Source organism: Otolemur garnettii, unplaced genomic scaffold (assembly GCF_000181295.1).
Source record: "Otolemur garnettii isolate 467f Iridium unplaced genomic scaffold, OtoGar3 scaffold00001, whole genome shotgun sequence".
Lineage (NCBI taxonomy): Eukaryota > Metazoa > Chordata > Mammalia > Primates > Galagidae > Otolemur > Otolemur garnettii.
Window position 1 is genome coordinate 13,716,741 of NW_003852396.1, and position 22,743 is coordinate 13,739,483.

Sequence of the window (22,743 nt, forward strand, 5' to 3'; positions counted from 1 at the left end):
TTCACCAAACTGGTTAACATAGCCTTCATGGCATTTTCTTAGTTATTGTGTTAAGACATTTATATTCTACATTTAGAAAGATTCACATGTACCCTTGTAACATGAACCATAGGTGTGGTCCCATCAATCATCCTCCCTCCACTCATCCTCCCCCCTCCCTTCCCCTCCTTCTCCCTCTTCCCCATATTCTTGGGCTATAATTGGGCTATAGCTTTCATATGAAAGCTATTAATTAGTTTCATACTAGGGCTCAGTACATTGGATACTTTTTCTTCCATTCCTGAAATACTTTGCTAAGAAGAATGTGCTCCAGCTCCATCCATGTAAACAGGTCTTTTCTAGCTTATCCATGTTTCTTTGGTGACTGCAATGACAAACTAAGACAATGTAAGGGCAGATTTAATGGAGTTTTAAGATGAAAATGAAGGTGGGATGTTCTTTTTAGCTCAAGTACAGCTTAAAATAACACAAAAGTCTCAAAATTAAAAGGGATCTTAGAAATTGATGTGCCACTGTGTGCCAAGAGGAGCAACACTCTTTGACTGGGCTAGCCTGAAGAGGTGTACTATATAGTAACAATTTTTGCCATTCTAAGGACCTTGTTCACAGTAGGTTTATGTCCACTTGAATGTTGCTATTACTTAAGAGAAGGTATAAGTAACATTCTTTTATCTGATGTGAAGACCTCAAATTATAAGCAACTCCCTTCCAATACTCCCTCCCCGCCCCGCATGCACACCATCTGATCTTGTCTCTAGGAGTTTGTTCGAGCCCCTTTAATTATTGTCTGTCTCTTTAACCCACTGATTTTCTTTTCATGGCATGGGTGCACTGAGTAAAACAGATTAAGGTTTCAGAACCTCATATTTTGACTGCTACTTAGTTAATCTCTTACTTAGGCAGACTTTAGGTTTCTCGCTGTGTGATGGGAAAGAAAATACTCAACCCTATATGGTTAGTTTGTTTTGAAGTTCAAATGTGAAATAGATGCACTAACAATTTTTGACATGATACTTTCTTAGTAAGTATTAATCTTCCTCTTTCCATACTTTTTTCAGAGGTATTTTGTGAGGAGCTTATGAATGAATGTGCAATATGCATAATAGGTGAAGAGAGTAGAATTTGAGTCAGGTCTGGATTCAAATCTTGTATCTGCTACTTAGCAGCTGTATGACCTTGAGTATTATTCAGTCTTTTAGAATGTATCTTAATTTGCAAAATAAGAATAATAATTTCTAGTTTGTGTAATTTTTGTGAGGATAATATGAAATGTATATAAAATTTTAGGTGCTAAACTAGGTTCCTATTATTTATTACTAAGATATTATTAAAATATTCATTTGATTCCCATTATTATCTGTGGTCTGACTTATGTTTAGCTTCTCCTAAGGTATCTTCCAAATAAGATTTTATGTTTCTGGATGGTTAGGGATAAGATTTGACATTGAACTCCTTACCTGGAATAGTGCTAAGTCCTTGATGCTCATGTTTGTTCAACTTATGGCCAGTAGAATCAGTGTCTTCAATTTTTGACCCACTCATCTGTCAGCCTCTATCCATGGGGTAGTCAGTGGCAGCAATAGATTTTGGTAAATCATTAATTGTAATTAAAGCTAAGTCAAATTTATGCATTTTCCAAATATACTATTGCAGCAATGTACTATATGACTAGGACCTTGTGAAGGATTAATGACAAAACATGGCTTATATTTGTATAATATCCATCATTTTTTTTTTAGTACCTATGCCATATCTATCGTATTCTTACCTAAGCCATATCTATTTTTATTCTTATAAAAAAGTATGTACGTATGTGGTCCACTATAGAACTCATGCAATGCAGCCCACTCCTGACATGTACTGAATGCTCTCTAATTACTTCATGATGACTAGTTTGAAGGTAGAAATAAACATTTTTCCTTAATAAAATAAAAAGAATGAAAAAGGAACTGAATGTGAGCAAAGGGGTAAAAAGGTTGGGGAGATGGGGAATCTACGAGAGACTGCTTTTGCCATTGCTTTTCTAATTTTCTTGTATTATATCTGTTAGTATCATAATTTATATTATAGTTTTTGTTTTAAAACTTTGTAAATGTATTATAGCTCTGACACATTTAAAGATATACTTTTTTAAGCTACGAAGTCAATTATTTGGGAGCAGGAAGGATAATTTGAAAACAACATATTCTTAGCCAACCAGGAGAAAATGATTTTAGAAATACATTTTTTCTTGGGATTCTTTAAAATAAAAATAAAACCTAATGCAAAATTTTCAAGGCTTTTCTAAACTTTTTATCTTGAGATTTGCTTATACAGCAGTGATCTTGTTGATACTTTGTGCAATCTGTCATTTTATGTACTATCCCATGAGGCAAACTTATTTAACCCCTTGTTGATAAGAAATGAAAGAAAACGCCCATAGAAAATTGGGTGTTTGTCCTAAAATGTCACAAAAGAAGAAGAAATCAGAGTAAGATTGTTAAGGGTTAAGGCTCACCTGCTGATTTATTATTTTGTGCTTTTTATGTGGCTCTGTTTTTTGAGAAATTGAAAAGTAAACAGATTTAGGACCCAAATGCTCTGTATAAATTGCCTTCAGACCACAAGGGAGACAAAACTCCAATTCCTGTTATTTTTGTTTAACATTTTTTTTTATTTCTGCAATGCTATTTTATTTAGCTTTAGCCAATTCAAATATGATTCCTGTACTTTCATTTATATTTGGCAGTATAGCAGAGTATTCATCATTATAGCGTCTATTGAAGTGAAAACTTGTATATGATTGTAGCCATGTCTAATAGACTTGAAGTAAAGGCTTTCAAATTCAAGATACTAGAAAGATTACATGTGGTCTTCCCTATCATACATTTATAGCATCTATTTGAAGGGCCAAAAGATTTTGTTTTAGCTGTTTAGTAAAAAAAATTTAACATTTTTTTTTTTTTTTTTTTTTTGAGATAGTGCCCTGGGTAGAGTGTCTTGGTGTCATAGCTCACAGCAACATCAAACTCTTGAGTTTAAGCAATTCTCTTGCCTCAGCCTCCTAAGTAGTTGGGACTACAGGCACCTGCCACAACACCCAGCTATTGTTTTGTTGTAGTTGTTTAACAGGACTGGGACAGGTTCAAACCCACCAGCCCCTGTGTATGTGGCCAGTGCCCTACCACTGAGTTACGGGTGCTGAGCCAAAAAAATGATTAACATTTTTAAGTCCTCTGTTTTTCTTAAATGCAATATATCAGGAGGACTTTTTCGATAAATGCTTTGTAAAGTTAGCAAGAAAAAGAGATTATTTTCTTTCATTGTGACCTCTGATCTCAAACTCTTCTTTGTCTTTCTGTTTTTGTTTGTTTGTTTGTTTGTCCTTTAATTTAATTTTAGAGGGCTGCTGAAGTATCAAATTAACTTAGATACCCACCCTCCTGGCTGTATCAATATTAACAGAAGCCGCACACAGAATATTTCTTTACCAGAGTATCTCTCAGAACATATTCCTGAACCTCCCCCTGGAGGATTTTCAAAACCAGAAGAGAGCACTCAGGACACATTTGTGAAGATCTGCATGGAAGAGCCCAGGTTCCAAGCTAATTTTCCACAGGTCAGATTCATTCTGTATTTGATCTCTGCAAAGTCTATGATTCTATATAACAGATCAACATCAACTTTAAACATGTTTTTAAAGCTATGCTTTCATGTATAATAGGATATTATTTCCAAAACAAGGTGGTAACCCTTATTCCATTATAGGTGCCTGACAGTTTAAGGCAAAAGACCTGTGATATTAGAGAATATAGAAAATTTCTGCTTGACTGATTGTGTGATCTTTGCATATAGTGGCACTAGTATTTGCTGCCAGACAGATGACAAGCCTGACAATGTACTCCCCACTTATTGAGAAAAACATTGAGAAAAGCTGAATCATAAAAAGAGTAATAAAAAAACTGCTACTACTACTATTATGTCATAGTTTAATATTGCATTATAATATATGTATAATTTTGCAAATAGTAAATGGTAAAATTAATTTATATCTGCTAGGCACTATGCTAAAGTGTTCTGTACACATAATTCTTTCATTGTTTACATTGAGTCTTTGAAGCAATTAATAACATCTTCAATTTTCTGATGAAGAAATTGTGCTTAAACACATAATACACCTTGACTGTTGTCTCCAAACTATTATAGTAAGTGGCAGAAATAGCATCAAACCCAAGTCTTTGACTAAAATGCTTGCTCTTTGAAAATTTCTTCTTTATGAGGCCAGAAATTAGTTCAGAAAGGGCTCTAATCTTCCCTTGTGCCTGTGAGAACTGCCCATGTGCAAATTATACTCTGTACTCTATACCAAGTAGAATAGTGCTGTCAAATGTCTATTTTAAGAAGAGAAGATAATCAAAAGTTAGAATGAATTTGTAGATGAATTTGGGATTGTGTGCTAGTCTTGTGTTTGTTATTGTTAATAATCTCTAGATTTCTGTTAGACTCTAGAATTATCAAAACTTTTTTAAGCTTCATGTAATGCCATTAGGCATGGCAGGCATGGTGACTCTTGTTTTATTTATGGGGAACCTGATGCTCAAAGGGTAAGTGACTGTTCCAAAGTCGTTAGGCTGTTGCTTTGCAAAACTTGTTCTGCAATGCACGCTCTTCATAGTGATGGACTAAATGTCACCATATGAAGAAGAGGTATGATCCGTCTACATGGACAAGGAAAGTCAGGCACACCTATGTAAAGTGATGTGGATGATATATTGTTCAATTATCCTAGGACTAGGACTATCCATGAATACACACTCAAAATTGTTACAGTTTCCAATTCTAATATTCCTTTGTATGTACTGTGTAAAAGTTGTTAACAACATGCTCAGCATATCCCATTTTAAAATCTGTTATACATATTTATCATAATATGCACACATTATATGTTTGTATATTCTGCCTATACATTATGCAGATTTAAAAAATTAGGTTTTTCTTTTTTCATAAACATTGAACTGGTACTTTTTTTCTATAGTCATCCTCAGAATTATCTGAAATTTGAACTTCCCATTATGCTTTCTTTGAAGAAAGATATTGGTTATATATTGTATCTATTTGTGTGCATAAAAGGATGTATGAAGGAGGCACACTTCACACTTGGTGGTTAATGTTAGTTGTACCCAGGGCACATGGGTTTGAAGGGAAGGTCTTGACATTGCTTTCCTTTTTATTTTATACTTTAGTTTTGTCTGCATTGAGCATCTGTCAATTTTTACTCATTTTTCTATACATCTTATTATTTAAAATACACATCAAGATATTAACATTGTAATATATGAAATAAACAATTGAGCAGACTATAGTTTCCTAAAATACAAGTATTTCATGAAATATATTTTCAAAAATTTTCCCTCAGACTTGGCTTTGGATTTCTGGACCTTTGTGCCTGTACTGTGCCGAAAGACTTTATAGGTATATCAGGAGCAATAAACCAGTCACCATCATATCAGTCATAAGTCATCCCTCAGATGTCTTAGAAATCCGAATGATCAAAGAAAATTTTAAAGCAAGACCTGGTCAGGTGAGTTGGTGCTCAGTAACTTTTAAAATATCCATATCCTTATGTAATTTTTGAAAATTTGCAGAAATAGCATCATTGGAATAGCTGAATTTTTTTTCTCGGCATTTAAAAATGATCTGTTTGTTGCTTTTCAGTATATTACTCTACATTGTCCCAGTGTGTCTGCGTTAGAAAATCATCCATTTACCCTCACAATGGTAAGAAACATATCTATCAGTTTTTTTAAATTTTTAGGGTGCAATGTAATTTTTTCCTTTTTTATGTCTTATTTCATCCTAATAATCATTCAAAGTCATCATAAAATCATTAATGATTAAGAAAGTCATCTTTTTGCAAGGAGAATAGATGTGTTAATAAACTTTGTATCTATTTCTTTTTAAATTATTATTTGACATCTTACACAATTCAGAAAATAATATGTTAATAATTACTAAAGCTTATTGATTCAAAATATAGATTTTACTCTTTCTCTTTTAGGAATTATATATGGAAATGTAGTATGTGGATAATTTCTTTAGAAAGATTGAATTTAAGGAAAAAGAGGATACTCTGGATTGAAGTGAAAGTATTAGAAAAATCTAAGAAGCATTTGGAAAAGATAAAGCCCAGAATAATTGGTACCAAGGTTGTGTGTGGGAAAGGAAATATGATTCAGGGTCGAGGAAGTAGCTAAGGAATGAGCATCATTAATATGTTTAGCTTATTTGTATATTGATAGCTTTATTTTTTTGCGTCATCAAAAGTATGAGCCCATTTAAAAAATTCAAACAATTCACAAATTTAAGATAAAATAGACATTTAAAAAAATTTTCTGCACTTCCACTTTATTTCTCCAGAGTTTGACTTATGTATTTCCAGATACTTTTCTGTATACTTTGGCATATATAAGTGCTTGACATTTGTGTGCAGGGTCATATTGTTCTGTAAATGGCTCCTTTCACTCAGTGATACACAACCTCTCATGTTACTATATTTGTATTTACCTCATTCTTTTTAATGACTACATAATGTTCCACAGTAGAAAAGTGCTGTGATTTATTTAATATTTCCATTGATGAAGGATATTTAAGTTTTATTCAATTTCTAACAAAGGTAATTGACAACAGGAGCCACATGTTTAAATGTATGCTTAAGAAAAATAGATTAAACAAATTATGGGGGGCAGAAAAATAGCATATCAAAGTGCTGAGATTTGGGGGAGGGGGTGTGTATTGGGAGTCACTTTCAAATTGGATGCACTAGTCAAGGTGAAATCTCTGAAACCTAGGACAACTTACTATATTTTTTGTACATTTGGTTCTTCAGTGTAACATTGGGATAAAAATGTTAAGACTGACTGATTGTAGACTTATTGTGGGTTTAAGAGAACCAGTACAAATAAAGCATGTAGAACAGTCCCTGGAACATAGAAAAGGTCAGTCTGGGTACAGATAAATAAATGCTAACATACTGTGATTTTTACTTTTGGTGTGAATTTGCCCCTTGAGAAAATATGCTTGTCAAGATAGACCAGAACAGACAAAAAGAGATAGAAAGTATCACATGATCAGACAACAACAAAAAAGAGAAACTTTCCATTCAATAATGTATCTTAGAAAGAGAAAAAATTATTTCTGCTTCATATACTCCCTTTTTTTTGGTATTCTGTCTGAATACAAAGTGTATTCAAAATACGTAGCAAGCTTGTTTATAAATGGCAAAGGAAAAGTAGTTTGGCATCAGTGAAATAATTAACACCCATCTCTTCATCAAGAAGGATGGCAACACTGACCTATCCGAGGATGGAATTAATTAATAACTGTGTTGATAGATGAATCTAGACAGCCTTTCATGTGGTGCTGGATGGCAGCTGGCTGGAGAAAGAGAGAAAATATGTTGTTCTGAGGAAGTAAAAATTTAGTTGCTTTGCAAGGAATATAAATTGAGACCTTAGAGTCTTCAGGACGCAGTTCTTTTTGAGTTAAGTAGTTGTATCTTGTCCATCTCTTCTCTAGGCTATGCATGCCTTACAAGGTGGTTTAGTGAGATTACCCTTATTCCATGAGAATGGCAGGAGGTCATCAATCTAGGCAAAGAATTTGTGACTAACACCCCAACAGAAAATAGAGCCAACAACAAGAGTAAACAATAATTAAATCAAAAAGCTTCTGCACAACAAAGGAAATAATGGAGTGACTAGATAACCTGCAGAATGGGAGCAGGGGGCGTCTAAGTATATTGGATTCGGAAACCTTTGGATGTAGGCTTTCATCTGAATCCAGTTTTACTTCTAAGACATGTTTCCATTTGTCTGTGTCCATAGACCCCATATATATGAAATTGGTAACATTTTTTAAAAAGGAAGAATTTAAAAGGGAGAAAATATACAAGTTGTCTTATTTAAGTAATTTAAGAAGTCTGGCCTAATCTTGGGATCGTAAGAAATTTATTACAGAAATTAACCTTTTCTTGTATTGAGATGAAAATTGTTTCTTCATAATAGCATTAAATAGAGAACATGGAATAATAAAAGACGGCAGAAGGCCACGTATAGAGAACAGTGGGGTTTTGGGTCTCTTTCCTTTCATAAAAATATTTTCTAACATACACAAAAGTAGAAAGAAAGAATAGCGTAATGAACCCCCACGTGCCTATCAGCTAACTTCAACAAGAACAGAGAAGATACGTTGCCCTTTAGTGTATATTCTGTCACAGAAGACTTTCATGCTCTTTTAAAACAGAAAATCAAAGCATTTTCCACTGATGGCACATGCTGAGTGGAGGCGTCCAGATCAAATCTCTTTCAGGTTGCATAGGCCCCTTTCTTTCCCAGGGCAAAAGGAGAAATAGAAAGGAAGTGGTGTGGAGAACCGGAAAGGCTTTAAGCAAGTGTTTGCTGTGGTCTGACCTGCTTCTTAAAATGTGATTTCAGTAAGAGTTGTGATAGCTCTGAGGCCTGTTTGAGGTACAGAAGGGAGGAAAAGGAAAGAAAGAGGAAGGAATGTAGGGCATAGGCAGAAGAAATAGAGCTAGAGGTAGGAGAGAGATGAGAAAGAGAAACGAAATTAAATATGAGTAGTAAGGCATGAATAAAGCTGCAACTCCCTCACTGAACAGTTCTCTGTCTCTCAGTGTATCTCTTGACTTCTCTCAGGTTCAATTTCATCATCTGCAAGATAGTACTACTGTAAGTCTAATATTACTCATGGAAAGGGTTTTGTCAATGTCAGTTTAATAAAATAATATGTGTAAAACTTTTGTTACATGGTTGGTGGCTGGTACTTGGCAACTACAGTATAATTACTTGCATAATAAAATATCTGCTTTTAATTTGGATTATTGCCTTCACTTCTGAAATTACACTTTTTTGAAAAGCAAGTATAGGACATGAGTTTTTCAATCAGAAAATGTTGCTTTAAGGGTATGATAGCAGTCTCAATCACTTGAAAATCTTTCATGTAGATGAAAAATTTGATTGTCTTTACTTTGGGATTCCAAAGGGTGGAAATAAGACTCATAGGTAGAAGTTTTAGGAAATTAATTTTGATTTAATATAAGAAAGACAGTTGTAACAATAAGACTTGTCTAGAAATTAAAAGTTGCTATCTTACAGGAGTATTTACAAGGAGGATGATTGTAGTTCAGGATTTTTCAACCTCAACATTGTTGACATTTTGGGCCAGATAATTCTTTGATGTAGTGTATTTTCTTGTGTTTTATGGGGTGTTTAACAGCATCCTTATCACCTACCCACTAAATGTTTCTCCAAACAGAGCCAAATGTCCCTAAGGGGCAAACTTACACATCCTGGACAGCCACTCTTCTAGATCAGTCATTGTCCAAAATAGCTTACAATGCTCACGAGATCCAGGATGTTCCTTCCAGAGGCCACTGTGAGAAGGAAGAATTTAGGATCCAGCAGAGAAAGTGAAGGGTTGGAGGCCTTAACTTGTGTTCTGAGATTCCAGTCTTATATCAGTGAGAACAGCTCACCTTCAGCCAGCCTGCATATGATGACTATAGCAAAATACTAAAAACATCATTGAAAAGTGTTTTTTTCTCACTTGTTTAGAATATATTTTTGAATTTCATAAAAGTTATTTTGGTTAGTGTAAGTTCCTAAATACTATCCTGTTACGTAGATCTTTGAAAAAGAATTTGGTTATTTTTCAAATTCAGAATTCTCTTTTTAATATTTACTGTTATGAATTCCCGTTTGGGTATGAATCAAAAGGAAAAGTAGGATAGCAGCATAAAAATTTTCACTCTTCCTTCTACTTCTATAAGAATTTCTCATCAAAATGACAGAGAAGAGAAAAGAAGATATTTGTAGTTAAAGCAGATTGTGGAAGCTATTTCTTTAATTATCGTAAAGAAACATTAGCCTCTGAAAAAGAAAGAAAAGACAGAAGGAAGAAAAGAAGGGAGGGAGGAAGAAAGGACATTTTTCTACGGCTTAAGACAGTTTGGAAAATATTGCTTAATATGTGTACACATCTCTTTTAGAACTTCATGGTACCCATTAATGTACTAACGATTTTAAGAAGTTCTTTAATAAAAAGTGTAATTACATTTTATTTCACTCATTTAATTAACACCTTTTCTCTTTCTTACTTTGAGGTGTTGGCATAGTCTCATCACCCTAGAAACCAACCTCTATTTCTTCCACTCACACATTAAACACCATCCATTCTCTGTCTGGGAATGCTTGTCCATCTTTCATCTCTAAGCTTGTTATCTCTTCCTCCAAGAAGCCTTTGCTTACCCTCCCTGTTAGATTAAGTTTCTTGACCTTTTCCTCTTATGAGTACCCTATGTCCTCTCCTCAACACAGATGTCATTAATGTGTTTACTTAATGTCTGTCTTCCTTCTGGGCCATAAGTTCCGTGAGGCCTTCCAAAGATTATTTCATAGCATAGTATCTGACACAAGAGTAGCCCAATGCATATATGTTGGAAGAGTGAAAAACACTGAATATTAATATAGGATTAGTATTCAGGACCTAACCAAAGAACTGTTTTATGGATACATCTTCTTTTCTTTCATCTCCCTTAGCACACTCTTACTTGGAAGGTGAAGCTGGAGAAAAGGATATGTTGGAGGGACTAAGAAGAAGGGAGAAATATTTATTGCCAAAATGACTCTTAGAGCTAGTCAGGTTCTGAGTGTAATATCTGAGGAGATGATGCAGATTGATCTCTAGTAGAACACAAGAGGCGGAAATGTATAGCACAGGAAACTGAGGAGCAACCACCACAGAAAAGTAGACATAGTTTGTGGGTTACATCTGGTCTGAGACAGGGGGTCTCATTTTTCACTTCTTTTCCCCCATTCCTGGGCTAAAACAAAGGAAAATTATTTATTTATTCCTAACTTCTATGCTTATCTGACAAATTCTACCAGTATTTCTTGCCTTTGTCTAGTAACCTGAAGGGTGAACTAGATCATGACCATACAATAAGGTGCCATAAGGTTTGCACAGCTTATGTATCTAACTTGTGTCATATTAAAATTCAATTAAAGGCATTGTGTAACTGTCTTTTCAAGTCTGAAAGATATTTTAAATTGTTACAATAGTTGGCCTCCAGAAGAAGTTTTAAGGCAAAGGAAGTTATTTTTATCAAGCCATCTGTTTACTATGTATTGTGTGTAGGCTGAAGAAATGGTTTATAGTCTTGCCAGACGTAGGGGGTTGCTAGTTGGCTCATTCATAGTATCCTCCAAGAGAGTTTATTTTTTCATAAGTGAAAAAATAGACAAATCTTGCTGCTGTGTAGAAATAAATTTGAGTAGAGCAAATATTTCTACACTAAATACTACATTATGCTATTATGTTAACTTACTGTCTTTTTTCTGCCACTTCCTTCTGTGTCCTGTTACTTCTGTTTGACACTTACATGAAAATACATGCTTCAAACATTTTCAATGCATAGTCATATTAAGGGTTTCTTTGAAACAAAATAAAGCAATTTCCCACATGGTGATTCCCATTGAAAATTTTGTATCCCATTTTGTCAAGTATCATAGTATCTATTAATTGTCTAAGAAGTTCTTTCATAGCATTTGAAAATATTTTTTTATTTAATTCTTACTACATCTCTATCAGACATATGCTGTTAGCTGCATATCCTGCAGAAGGTAATGTGACTCAGAGAGGTTAGATAACATGCCCAAAGTCACATAGCCAGTTGGTGGTAAATGTGAGATATAAACACAAACCTACCTACCTGACAGCCTGAAAGGCACGTTATTAGCTATTCTGTACTGTCTCTTTCCTGCCCACACTCATCCACTCAGGGTCAGGGCTTTCATATTTCCAGTACTATCATTATGTTTATACAGCTATGTTGTTGGAATCAGAAAACAAAAATAGGCTGGGTGTGGTGGCTCACACCTGTAATCCTAGTGCTTTGGGAGGCTGAGGTAGAGGCTTGAGCTCAGGAGTTTGAGAACAGCCTGAATGAGAGCAAAACTAAAAATAGCAAAATTAGCCCAGCATCTTGGTGGGCACACATAGTCCCAGCTACTGAGGAGGCTGAGGCAAGAAGATCACTTGAACTCAGTGAGCTATGATGATGCCATAGCATTCTACAGAGAGCAACAGAATAAGATTCTGTGAGACAGAAAAGAAAGAAAGAGCGAAAGGGAGAAAGGAGGGAGAGATAGGACAAAGTGAGAGGGAAAGGGGGAGAGAGAGAAAGAAAACAAAAATAAGTAAATGATTACCATCTAGAAAGACTCATTGAAAGTATGAAAATGTTTTCAGAAGAAATATGCCACAGACAGTTTTGGTTGTCCGTACTACTAAGCTCTTCTAATCTTGTTGGGGGTGAAATTCAAGTAAATTCCCTGCTTGAAAAAGACTAATGCTTATTCTTATACACCGTGCCAGTGTTAGGAAGAATTAAATCTGTAAACTATAATTTCAGAAGCTTGAGTTTTATTTCATTTTTTTAAAATGGAGATTAAGTTTTTAAAACTGAAAATACAACTTCAAATTATAAAAGATAAGTTTTAGAAATATCACTTCAGTCTGAGCAAAGCTAAGCTTTGAGCACTGATTTATCAGGAATCCAGAGGTTGGGATTTTGATTACTTACAGTACTTCCACATTTCCTATACATAACACCCACTTTCCTGCACAAGGAAGGCATCCTAATTTGATGGGTTTGCCCAGGAAGTTGTAATTATTTTCTGCTGGGACAGCTGCCTTCTCTCAGGGTGAAAACACAAGCACAATATTGCTGACCAGATTGACGGAAATCAGAGGGCATTGTGTAGTAATAGACCATGAATTTTAGAGCCCAGCAGCTTGGGTTGGAGACCTGATTCCTCATTTACTAATATGTCTGTGGGCATGAGAGTTAGCATACTTAATCATTGGGTTAGTTCCTTATAGAATTTGGTTAATAAAAGCAAATCCTCTATGGAATTACTTTGAATATTAATTACAAAGATATAATCAAGTGCTAAGCGTGGTGTTTGGCATATAGTAAGTTCTCAGTAAATGGATGTTATTATGGGTGTTGTTTCAGATAGTGACTGAGGGACCAAGACAAGGATTAAATTGAAATTTTTTTATCTCATATATTATGTAGTAATTGACTAAACTCTGGCTATAGATTAGCTTAGAAACAGTCATTTGAGGGATGACTTGCCTCTTGTGATTAAGAATGTGCCTTAAGAATGAATGATGTCTTAAGTTGGGTTTCCTTGGAAACAGACTTGGAGATATATTTGCATACCCAAAGTTTTTTGGGAAGTGTGCTTAGGACTCAATAATGACTGAGGAACTAAGAAGGCAAGATAGAACTTGCACTGTGTGATAGGGTCGCAAGAGAGGTCTCAGAGGATCTGACAGGAGCTCTGCATTATGAAATGATAGTTTAGAGTTGTCTTATCTTGAAGTTCGGGGGCCAAACTTTTGTACCTTCCGACTGACTACTCTTTGGGTAGAGGAATTTTCTATTAGCAGTGGGGAGCGTCTCACCAGCAAGCTGTCAGCAGGCAATCCTTTCAGTGGCTGGACTGAGTTTTGATCCTGGAAGTTGGGAGGAGAGAGGGAATAAAGAGAATAAGAGCAGTACACCAGTGTCCACTGCGAGTAGCATTTTCAAAAAATATACCTTTGTGAGATAATTCTACTTTTTAAAAATTGGGAGTTAAATTTAAGATGCATATAAATCCAAGATTACCTAAATTTATTGAACTTAAAAATTTGTAGTCCAAATTACAACTTTATTTTTAATTGGAGAGATCTATAGCATAGAATGTTGAAATAACAAATTGATTACAATCAGAATCTAAGTTTCTTGATTTTTCTCCCTGTTTTGACCTTTATTGACTTAAAACTGTATAGAATTTTACATTTTGTTCTTTGACTATGTAGTAGATCTCTGCCAATGTCTTTCAACTGTGTGTTGTAATAACCAAATTTTTTATTTTCTACCCCAGCAAATCTTTTATGAAGGTGTGCTCTCACTTACTTTAGGTGTATAAATCAGAGATGATTAGAAAAAGTGCAAATCTAAGAAAGCCTGCAGCCTACTGTGTAGGGCAATATGTAGAATCTCTTCATATTTAGCTGAGTGTGCTTTATGCTCATTACTATTTTTCATGGGTTCTCAATTATAGAATTTCAGAATCAGCCTTTTAAATAATAGTAATGGATTGTCTCACACACGGATACCTCTATATCCTTCTATTATTGTTTTTATTCAGAAACAAACATGTGCTTTCCTGACATCTGTATTCTAAGCTGTGTGATTCATTATTTTTGAGTTTGGATAACCTCATTTCACATATTTTTCCATGAGTCAGAGGTCTGTCTAGCTGTTAGTTTGTTATTGTCTGTACTTTTACATGGTCTGCCTTTTCTTGCCATCATTTTTCTGCTTTGTGTTTTTAATCTCTCAACCAGTCGCTTTGGGAATAGTTTTTCCAGTTTTAAGTGAAAACCAGACAAGAACCACCATGGATCTCTCAAAGACTGGTGACATGTTATTATTATTTATTTAATTCCAGGGGCTTAAATAGAACCAGGAAGTCCGCAGCAGCTGATTTGATCTCTGGTCTTGTTCTCATCTATTTAACTCTTAAAAATTGCTTTAGTATATGGTGTCACAAACCACGGAAAACTTAGATACTCTGCTGGGACAGATGGTAGATTGGCATGGCAACAATGTGTCTGAACCATAGACCAGACACTTGATGAAAATTGCCCCAGAAGATCATTAATGTTCATGAAACATAACAGGACATCTGAGTTCTATGAGAATTAAACATCATCTAACTGCTCTAGTTTGGCTTTTTTCCAGGGGAAAAGAAAATATTTCCTTAATGCCTAATGAGAGACTGAATGATTTTAAATAGGCTCTAAAATAGGTCAGTGTATTCAGAGTGAATCTACTGCCTAATATTAAGCTTGATTTATTCATTCCATATTTTTGGGTATCTCTTTTTACTTAGGAACCAAAGCAAAAGTCATGAGTGAAAGCTCTTTTCTTGACCTGCATCTCCTCTGGTAACTGCTCCATTTCTCAGGTCTCTAATCCGTTTCGTCTCATTCTCTCTTAAATCGACTTTTTGACCACAGCACTGCACTAAAATAATTCCAAGATCAGTAATGTCCATGTTATTAGAAATTTTAATGGTTATTTCTCAGTCTTCTGTGTGCTTGACCAATTCACCTCACTAAAGCACTTTTTTCCCCCTACTCCATCTGTTTTTTTCCGAATTTTCTAGCTATTTTTACTCAGTATTGTGTTGCTGCTTGTCAAATGAGTTCCAAATACCAGAATGCACTAGCGTTCATTCCTCGAAGCCCCTTTCCTTTCTGACCTTATTGATGCATCTGTGTGCTAGCATGTCCCAAATTTCTCTTTCCAGCCCAGATTTCAAATCTGAAATTCAGGTTCACTTATCCAAGTGTCTACCAGACATTTAGGCCTTTGGCCTTTACTCTGCTAAGGAAATCTCCTGGGAGTCTGAATAGGGGAATGACATGCTATGGCTTATTTTAAATAGGGCCAGTCTGGCCACTGTGTTAAGAGGCAATGAAGAGGCAAGAGCAGAAGCAGGGAGTCTAGTTAGAAGGCTGTCAGGGTCCTTCAGATGAGGTACGATCAGGACATTGGGAGTGGAAGTGGTGGGATATGGCCAGATTCTGAATATATTCCAAAGGTAAGGATTCCAGGATTCCTTTCCAAGATTGGTTGTGGAGTGTAAAGGCAGGAGAAGTCAGGGTTGACTCCCAAGGTTTTTGTCTGAGTGGCTGAAGTGCCATTAACTGAGACAGGAAAGACTGGGGGTGGGGGAGCTTCTGATGGAAATTTGCAGACCTCAGTTTTAGACATGTTATTTGGAGGTGGCACTTTGTGAGCTTCCATTAAATACTTAATTGGTGACTATCTGGAATCTCAGCCCTTCCTTCCCCTGCCAGTTATATCTGCAATAGAGCCCTTTGTGTTCCTCCCCTTCTTGTCTTTGGGCTCGTGGGGTTATAGTTACTTGGCTTGAGCACAAGCTCAAGTAGAATCTGGGGATTCAATGACCCCATGGACAGACAAGAACGCAGTTGTTGTTTAATCATAAGCCCCATCCTTAGCTGCCTCCTATTGCCTCTGAGATGAGGTTTCCCAATGTTATGATGGAAAATGGACTTGCTTTCCAAGGTGATCCCTTTTTGGAGGCACCGGGACTTTGGCTTCATGTATTTTTCTCAGTTAGTTCCCAAACCACCTTCATCCACATTTCACTGTTCAAAAATTTGTTGACTTCTCTCCGTTGTTGTTATTACTCCCCTTCTTAACTTTGGCAGTGTGGTTTGTATTTTTACAAGTGCAAACTGTCATTTCAGGTTTTGTTTTCTTGAGAGACTTGACATAAATGCAAATCTTCTATCCAAGTTAATAAATTTCCACATACTTATTCTTTTAGGATTTTTCTTTTTTTTAATTGAGTTTTTTTAATTCAAATGTACAATTAAATACAATTTTCTGTCAAATAAACATGAACATATTAAAATTTTTTGTTTGTCAAAATTTTTCCTGTCATGATATTGTGTTAATGATTGATTTGTTCTGTGCTCCTGGCTGACTTTTAGAATAGTCCTCATTTGTGAAATTACATTAGCTCTTTAGAATAGTCTCTGTAACATTTTGGACACTCAATAAGTCCTTATTGACAGTATAAATAAAGTATGGAAGAATTGTCCACATTAGATATTCTCATTCATTTTCAGGTTAATTCTCCAGTATTTTATTCAACTGATGTTTATTTATTTGATGGATACTCTCTATGTGTAAGGTGCTGTGGAATGTATAACAATGGTTGACAAATAGTTCCTGATCTCAAAACATTTATGGTCCATTAATACAGAAAATTTACCCAAAAAGAAAGAGATAGGCTGTAATAAAGGGCATAAAAGTCATACAAATAATTTGAAGGGTGAAGGAAGTGAAGAATTTTCTCAACAGGAACAATCAGGATGTCTTTATGAAATGTTGGCATTTGAGAGCAGCCCGGAAAACTTTCCGGGATTCAACATGAAATGGAAGTAATGTCATCCTAAATGAATAGACTAGTAAGTGAAAAGATAGGAAAATGTGTTGGTAAGTATTGATTTAGCTGCATTAAAGTGAATTAAAGAGAAATATCGAATATAGAGCTGGAAAGAATTTGGAACAGATGTGGTTGGCCATAGGGCATAAGACAGAAAGAATATAGGTATTTTCCATAGGTGAACACAAAAGGTTAGTCAATAGGTTATTGCTGTAATGAGATGTTTTCTTTGGCCAGACTATTTGATGGGATTTTGAAATTAATTGAATGCTGGCTGCAAGAGAAATAAGTGATATTACTCTGATATTTGAGCCTCTGTTCTGAGATGGATGTAGATTCCATTTTCAGATATAGGGGAATCAGAAGAAGATAGTTTAGGAAATAAGATAACAACAATTTTATATATATTGAATTTAGAGTAAATTCTTGATAGAAATGTTTAGCAGATAGTAAAATGTGTGGGACTAGAGCTTGGGAAGAAAGGGTCAAAAACGAAGACCTGAAAAAAGAATTAAAGAATGTCATATTCAGTAATCATCTTCTCAGGCTTAACAAGTTTGGTTACACTGAACATTTAGATGTTACCATTTTAGAATCATTTGTGTACTGGTATATTATTGCATGACTCATTTTAAAAGCCCCAAACCATTACTATGTTTAAATTTCTTTTTCATGTTGAAGAAATCCTTGTGCAATCATATCATTTTTACATTTATTTCCTAAACATGAGTTACACAGTATTTCTTTATATACTTTTCTTATTTTTTCTATATGAGTAGATTTATAAGCAGTTTTTGTTGTTGTTGTTTTTATATGGATGAATTATATGGTGGTGAAGTCAGGGCTTTACTGAATGTCACCTGAATAATGTACATAGGTACCTGATAGGTAATTTTGGATCCCTCACTTCCCCTCTACTCTCCCCTCTTCTGAGTCTCCAAAGTTCATTAAACTACTCTGCAGAGTAGTGGTATATTATTGCATGACCTGTTTTAAAAAACAAGTAGACTCATTCTTTAACTCCCACTTGTGAGTACATATGGTATATGTTTTTCTGTTCCTAACACATATTTTTGTAGGACTGTTACAAAATCATTAGTTTTTTTTTTTTTTAATTAACAACCCAATGCTATATTGAACAAATAATTGAAAGGAAAGGCTTATTTTTTCTCCAGGATATCAAAGTACAGATTCTTCCAGATATATTATTATAGTCCAATTTTGTCACCCTTTATTGTTCTTATTCTTAAACTTAGATGATGTGTATTCTGGTATTTATATTAAGATCAACATGAACCAAAGTCAATTTTTTACATCAAGCAAATTAAAGTAAAATTTAGCAATGTTTTACTATTTATAGTTAATTTAAACTTTCAAATATTTAAAATTTTAAACAAGCAGAGGCTTATAACAAATGATAAAAATCCTTATTTTCTCTGCCTTCAATTTTACTTCCCAACAGTTAATATTCCCAAGAGCTTATTATATATTCTCTTTAACTTTTTTCTGTACATAGAGAAAAGCCATCACTATCTTTTTATTTTAATTTGAACCTAACTTTGTATTATTCTAAAACTTTTTTAGCTAAAAGTTTTCATAGCTTATTTTTTATATGTTTTAGGGGAAACAGTGTAGCTATAGATATCAATACTTTCATTATTGCTTTCCTTTGAGAAGTTATCTAAAACTATTAAAAGACAGTTAGAAAACATTAAGGAATTATTATCATACTCTGCTTTGAGCAATTTTAGTGACTCTCAATGTTATTTGTGCAAAGATACTAAAATGTGATTGTAAGATTTTTCTCTCTTTTTTTCCAAATTACCTCTGCTAAAGCCACTCTGCATGTTATTCATCGTAGGCCCCCTTCTAAGATAAGGTGATAAGCTCAGGTAAAGAGTTATGTTAAAAAGTCAGTTGTCTGAAATCCTAGCTGGTTTGGGAATTATGAGTGACTTATAAAGGTATCATCCCCAAGAGGGTCAGAGAAACAATATTATGTCTTATCCGTTGAAAACAAAACCATCCTTTGAGGTTCTGTTGATACATTTGGTTAGCACTTAGAAGAGAAAGGTTTACAATCTCCTGTGGGACCCATGGGTAATGACCTTTTACAATGTCTGCACTTACAGAATAGAATAGCAATATGAATATTTTGTAAAATATATATTTTCTTTTAAAATGCATGATGAGATTTAGTCAAACCTGAGGCACCCAGAGACAAACTTATTTGCTACCCATTCTGATATCTTCTTAGCTTAGATCATCTTTTTATAACTCAAAATCTATTCACAGTGAAGGGCATGCCATGAGGTGTGGATACTCAGATTGGTAGCTGGGAACTCTGTTGGATGTGTTGTTTTCTGAGAGTTACAGGTTTTATTATACAGAGGCATTTGGCAGCCTGAAATAATATGAAGTAAAAATGGTAGGTGGTTTTTTACAAAATAATGGCATCTTATTTAGAGATTTACTTATGAGAAAACTTATTCAGGGTTACTACACTAAAATGTAAATGAGTTAATTAATATACAATCACAACTATAAATTAAACAATACTTTAATAGTACAAATAATGTTTAAACAATATCATTTAATAATATTTCAATGTATTTTAAGATTTTATACTGTGATTAGCAGTAATAATTAGAAATATTAATTGAAGAATGGTAATTTGAAAATTCTGTGTAACCTCAATTTCAATTCCTGAACTTAGATCGTATGATTTTAGTTTGTTTATAGTTTATTATGGACAAATAATTAATATCTACATTTTTAAAAAATATGGAATGCTTCATGAATTTTCATGTCATCCTTGCGCAGGGGCCATGCTAATCTCTGTATTGTTCCAATTTAGTATATGTAGTGTCAAAGCAAGCACAATATATACATTTTTAAATTAGTGTTCACTGATTTTCCTTTTTGACTGATAAGTCGGTAGCATATCTCCATTGAAGTCTTTATCTTCCTTCCTCGCCTTATAGCATCCCCACGTGATCTACATTAACCGACCAACTCAGAGAGTTCTGAGTTTAGACTTGGTTTATGTAATGATCTCTAATCATGAAGCCCTTCAAAACACTGCCATTTTCTTTATGCCTTTAGCCTATATTTCTCCATAATTCACAGAAAAATTCTACTGATCTTGAACAAATGCCCTTTTGCTCTTATTCTATTTGTAACTTCCCTCATTTTTTTGGTCTTTGCTTTACTTAAGAAAGTGGCTTGCTGTAGTTAAAAACTAATAGACCTGGATCTCAATTTTGTCTTATCTTTTTACTTGTCATAAAGTCTTGGACAAGTCCTGAAGTCTCAATTACTTAATTTCTTTACTAAGAAAAGACAGCTCTGTAAAGTTATTGGGAGATTTTATAGATAAAGGACTTAGCAATGCTCTTAGTACATGGCACTTAATAAACATTGAGTAGTCACAGGCAGATGATCTTTGATCCATAACCCTTAGGTTAGATGTATTTTCAGAATTCAGAACTTAGACTTTAAAAGGTATGAATATTCCATACATTACTTAATATTTCCAATAGCATGTGGAAATATTAAGGTCAGATAGTGTTGCAGATGAGTTATGAAAAAACTCATTTTCAAAATTTTTTAATTTTGGAATTGTAGATGAGGGATTAGAATCTGGGAAATTGAAGGGGATTCTTCATTTTTCTTACTGTGAACTAATTTTTTTTTTTCAGTTAGACTACCTACATGTTTTCTAGATTTTCTAAATATGAAACCACAGATACTTTTTCTTATCTTCTATACCACAACTTATCTCCTTCCTTAGGTAGCCTCACAACTTCAGTCCAGATTTCAAATGACTTTAAATTATTCTTTGTAAGTGGTAAAATTATTTGGTTTGGAAAATTCATATCAGATTGAGAATTTTGTTTTCCATGTAATTTGTTAGGATGGAAATATGACTATCTAGGGAGAAAAAGACACAAAAATTATTAGTTTTCATTTCTTTTTTATGATTAAAATCTGACTCCTCTTATATATCTCAAAAGAAGATGTTTTAGCAAGATTTATAGTTAAATGCAGTCTACTAGCAATTTTAGGTTGTGTATAATTTATTATTTTATATAAATATGAGTTTTTTAAAAAATGTAGATTATCTTATTGACTGTTGATATTGCTGTTTTTTTCCACCAGTGAACATCTATCTCAATTGTAGTCTCTTCCCTTCTATCTATCTATCTATTGACTTGGGGGACTTACTATGAGAAAAAAAGTTGTAATTAAGTCATAGTCTGTTGATACATATGTATTAATTAGAATTCATTCTAGTTTTTTTTGTTGTTGTTGTTTTGTTTTTTTTTTTTTGTTTTTTTAGTGTCCTACTGAAACCAAAGCAACATTTGGGGTCCATCTTAAAATAGTAGGAGACTGGACAGGTATGTAGAACATAAAGTTTTCAGATATATGCCTTGTAAATAATGAAACATAGTTTGAATGTGTATAACTACCAACATGTATAGAGATGTATGTATGTTCCAAGCTGTTGTTCTCTTTCTTTTTTGACTTGTACAGTTTTGACATCTATGTTTTCTTCTTGTAAGGCATATTTTTGGAATCAAAATACCTTGGATATCAGTAATTATTAGTAACATATTTTCCACTGTTTATTTGCATATGCTTTCAAATCATAACTTTCTCCCTATTTGTCAGATGTATAGACAATAGTGGGAAGACTGAAATGCATTTCTCAGTAAATGTGATTTTAAAATTTGTGGTTGGTTTGATTCTTAAAATAATCAAAATTTGGGATCTGGATTATATAAATCTTTCAGTTCTTGCATGACCTTCTGTGTTGTCTCTTTCTATATATTCTACAGCTTCTTTGGAATAGTGATCATTTTTAATAGCAGGTCTATTAGTGATACTTTATTTATCTATTCAACAACTACTTTTTATTGTCTAAGAGATGCATTGTTTTAACAGTTCTGAAAAATTAAAAAGAAATGTTATTGATCCTTATATTCCCTTTAACCCACCAGAGTGACTGACAAGTAGATGCTCAGTTGGCTTGTTGGTTGGTTAAGGGAAGAACACAGACATAAATACAAATGCAAACGTAAATTTAAATATTGTCATAATTAAGTGATAAGCAAGGAGATGGCTTGTAAAACTACAGTAAATCACACACACACACAAATGTAGATTTGATGTAATCTAGGACTGTAAGAAAAGATTCACGGAGAAGACAGAATTTGAGCTAAACCTTGGAAATCAGATAAATGAAAAAAGATGTAAGAATTTTTATCCTTGTTCTTTTTAATTATAATGGGTACATAATACTTGCATATCTTTACAAGGTACATATGATGTTTTGATACGGGCATACAATGTGAATTAATCAGACTAGGGTAATTTGGGTATCCATCACTTCAATTACTTCTTTGTATTAGAAACACTCCACTTTTACTCTTAAGGTTATTTTAAAGTATATCCTGAGTTATTTTTTATTGTACTCACTTTGTTGTACTATCAAATATTGTTCATTCTATCTATTTAACTATTTAATATATTTTTGTACCCATTAATCATCCCTACTTTATCCCCTCTCCCCGTTACCCTTCCCAGCCTCTGATAGCACTCTTTTTATTCTCTTACTCCATCAGATCAATTGTTT

General features: G+C 34.0%; 1 protein-coding gene and 1 non-coding gene across 4 annotated transcripts in view; one reads left to right on the forward strand and one right to left on the reverse strand.

The window, feature by feature from the left end:
* The window catches only part of NOX4 (NADPH oxidase 4), a 165,916-nt gene that overhangs the window by 79,590 nt on the left and 63,583 nt on the right, over positions 1 to 22,743 (forward strand). For all 3 annotated transcript variants that reach the window (XM_003780833.3, XM_003780834.2, XM_012801130.2), the window contains 4 exons: positions 3,382 to 3,598; positions 5,396 to 5,560; positions 5,695 to 5,757; positions 21,445 to 21,505. In XM_003780833.3, coding sequence (XP_003780881.1) covers positions 3,382 to 3,598; positions 5,396 to 5,560; positions 5,695 to 5,757; positions 21,445 to 21,505 — 506 coding nt within the window. The remainder of the gene's footprint in view (positions 1 to 3,381; positions 3,599 to 5,395; positions 5,561 to 5,694; positions 5,758 to 21,444; positions 21,506 to 22,743) is intronic.
* On the reverse strand, positions 19,881 to 19,985 carry LOC111724529. The gene has a single exon (XR_002772820.1). It is a non-coding gene; the product is annotated as a U6 spliceosomal RNA (small nuclear RNA).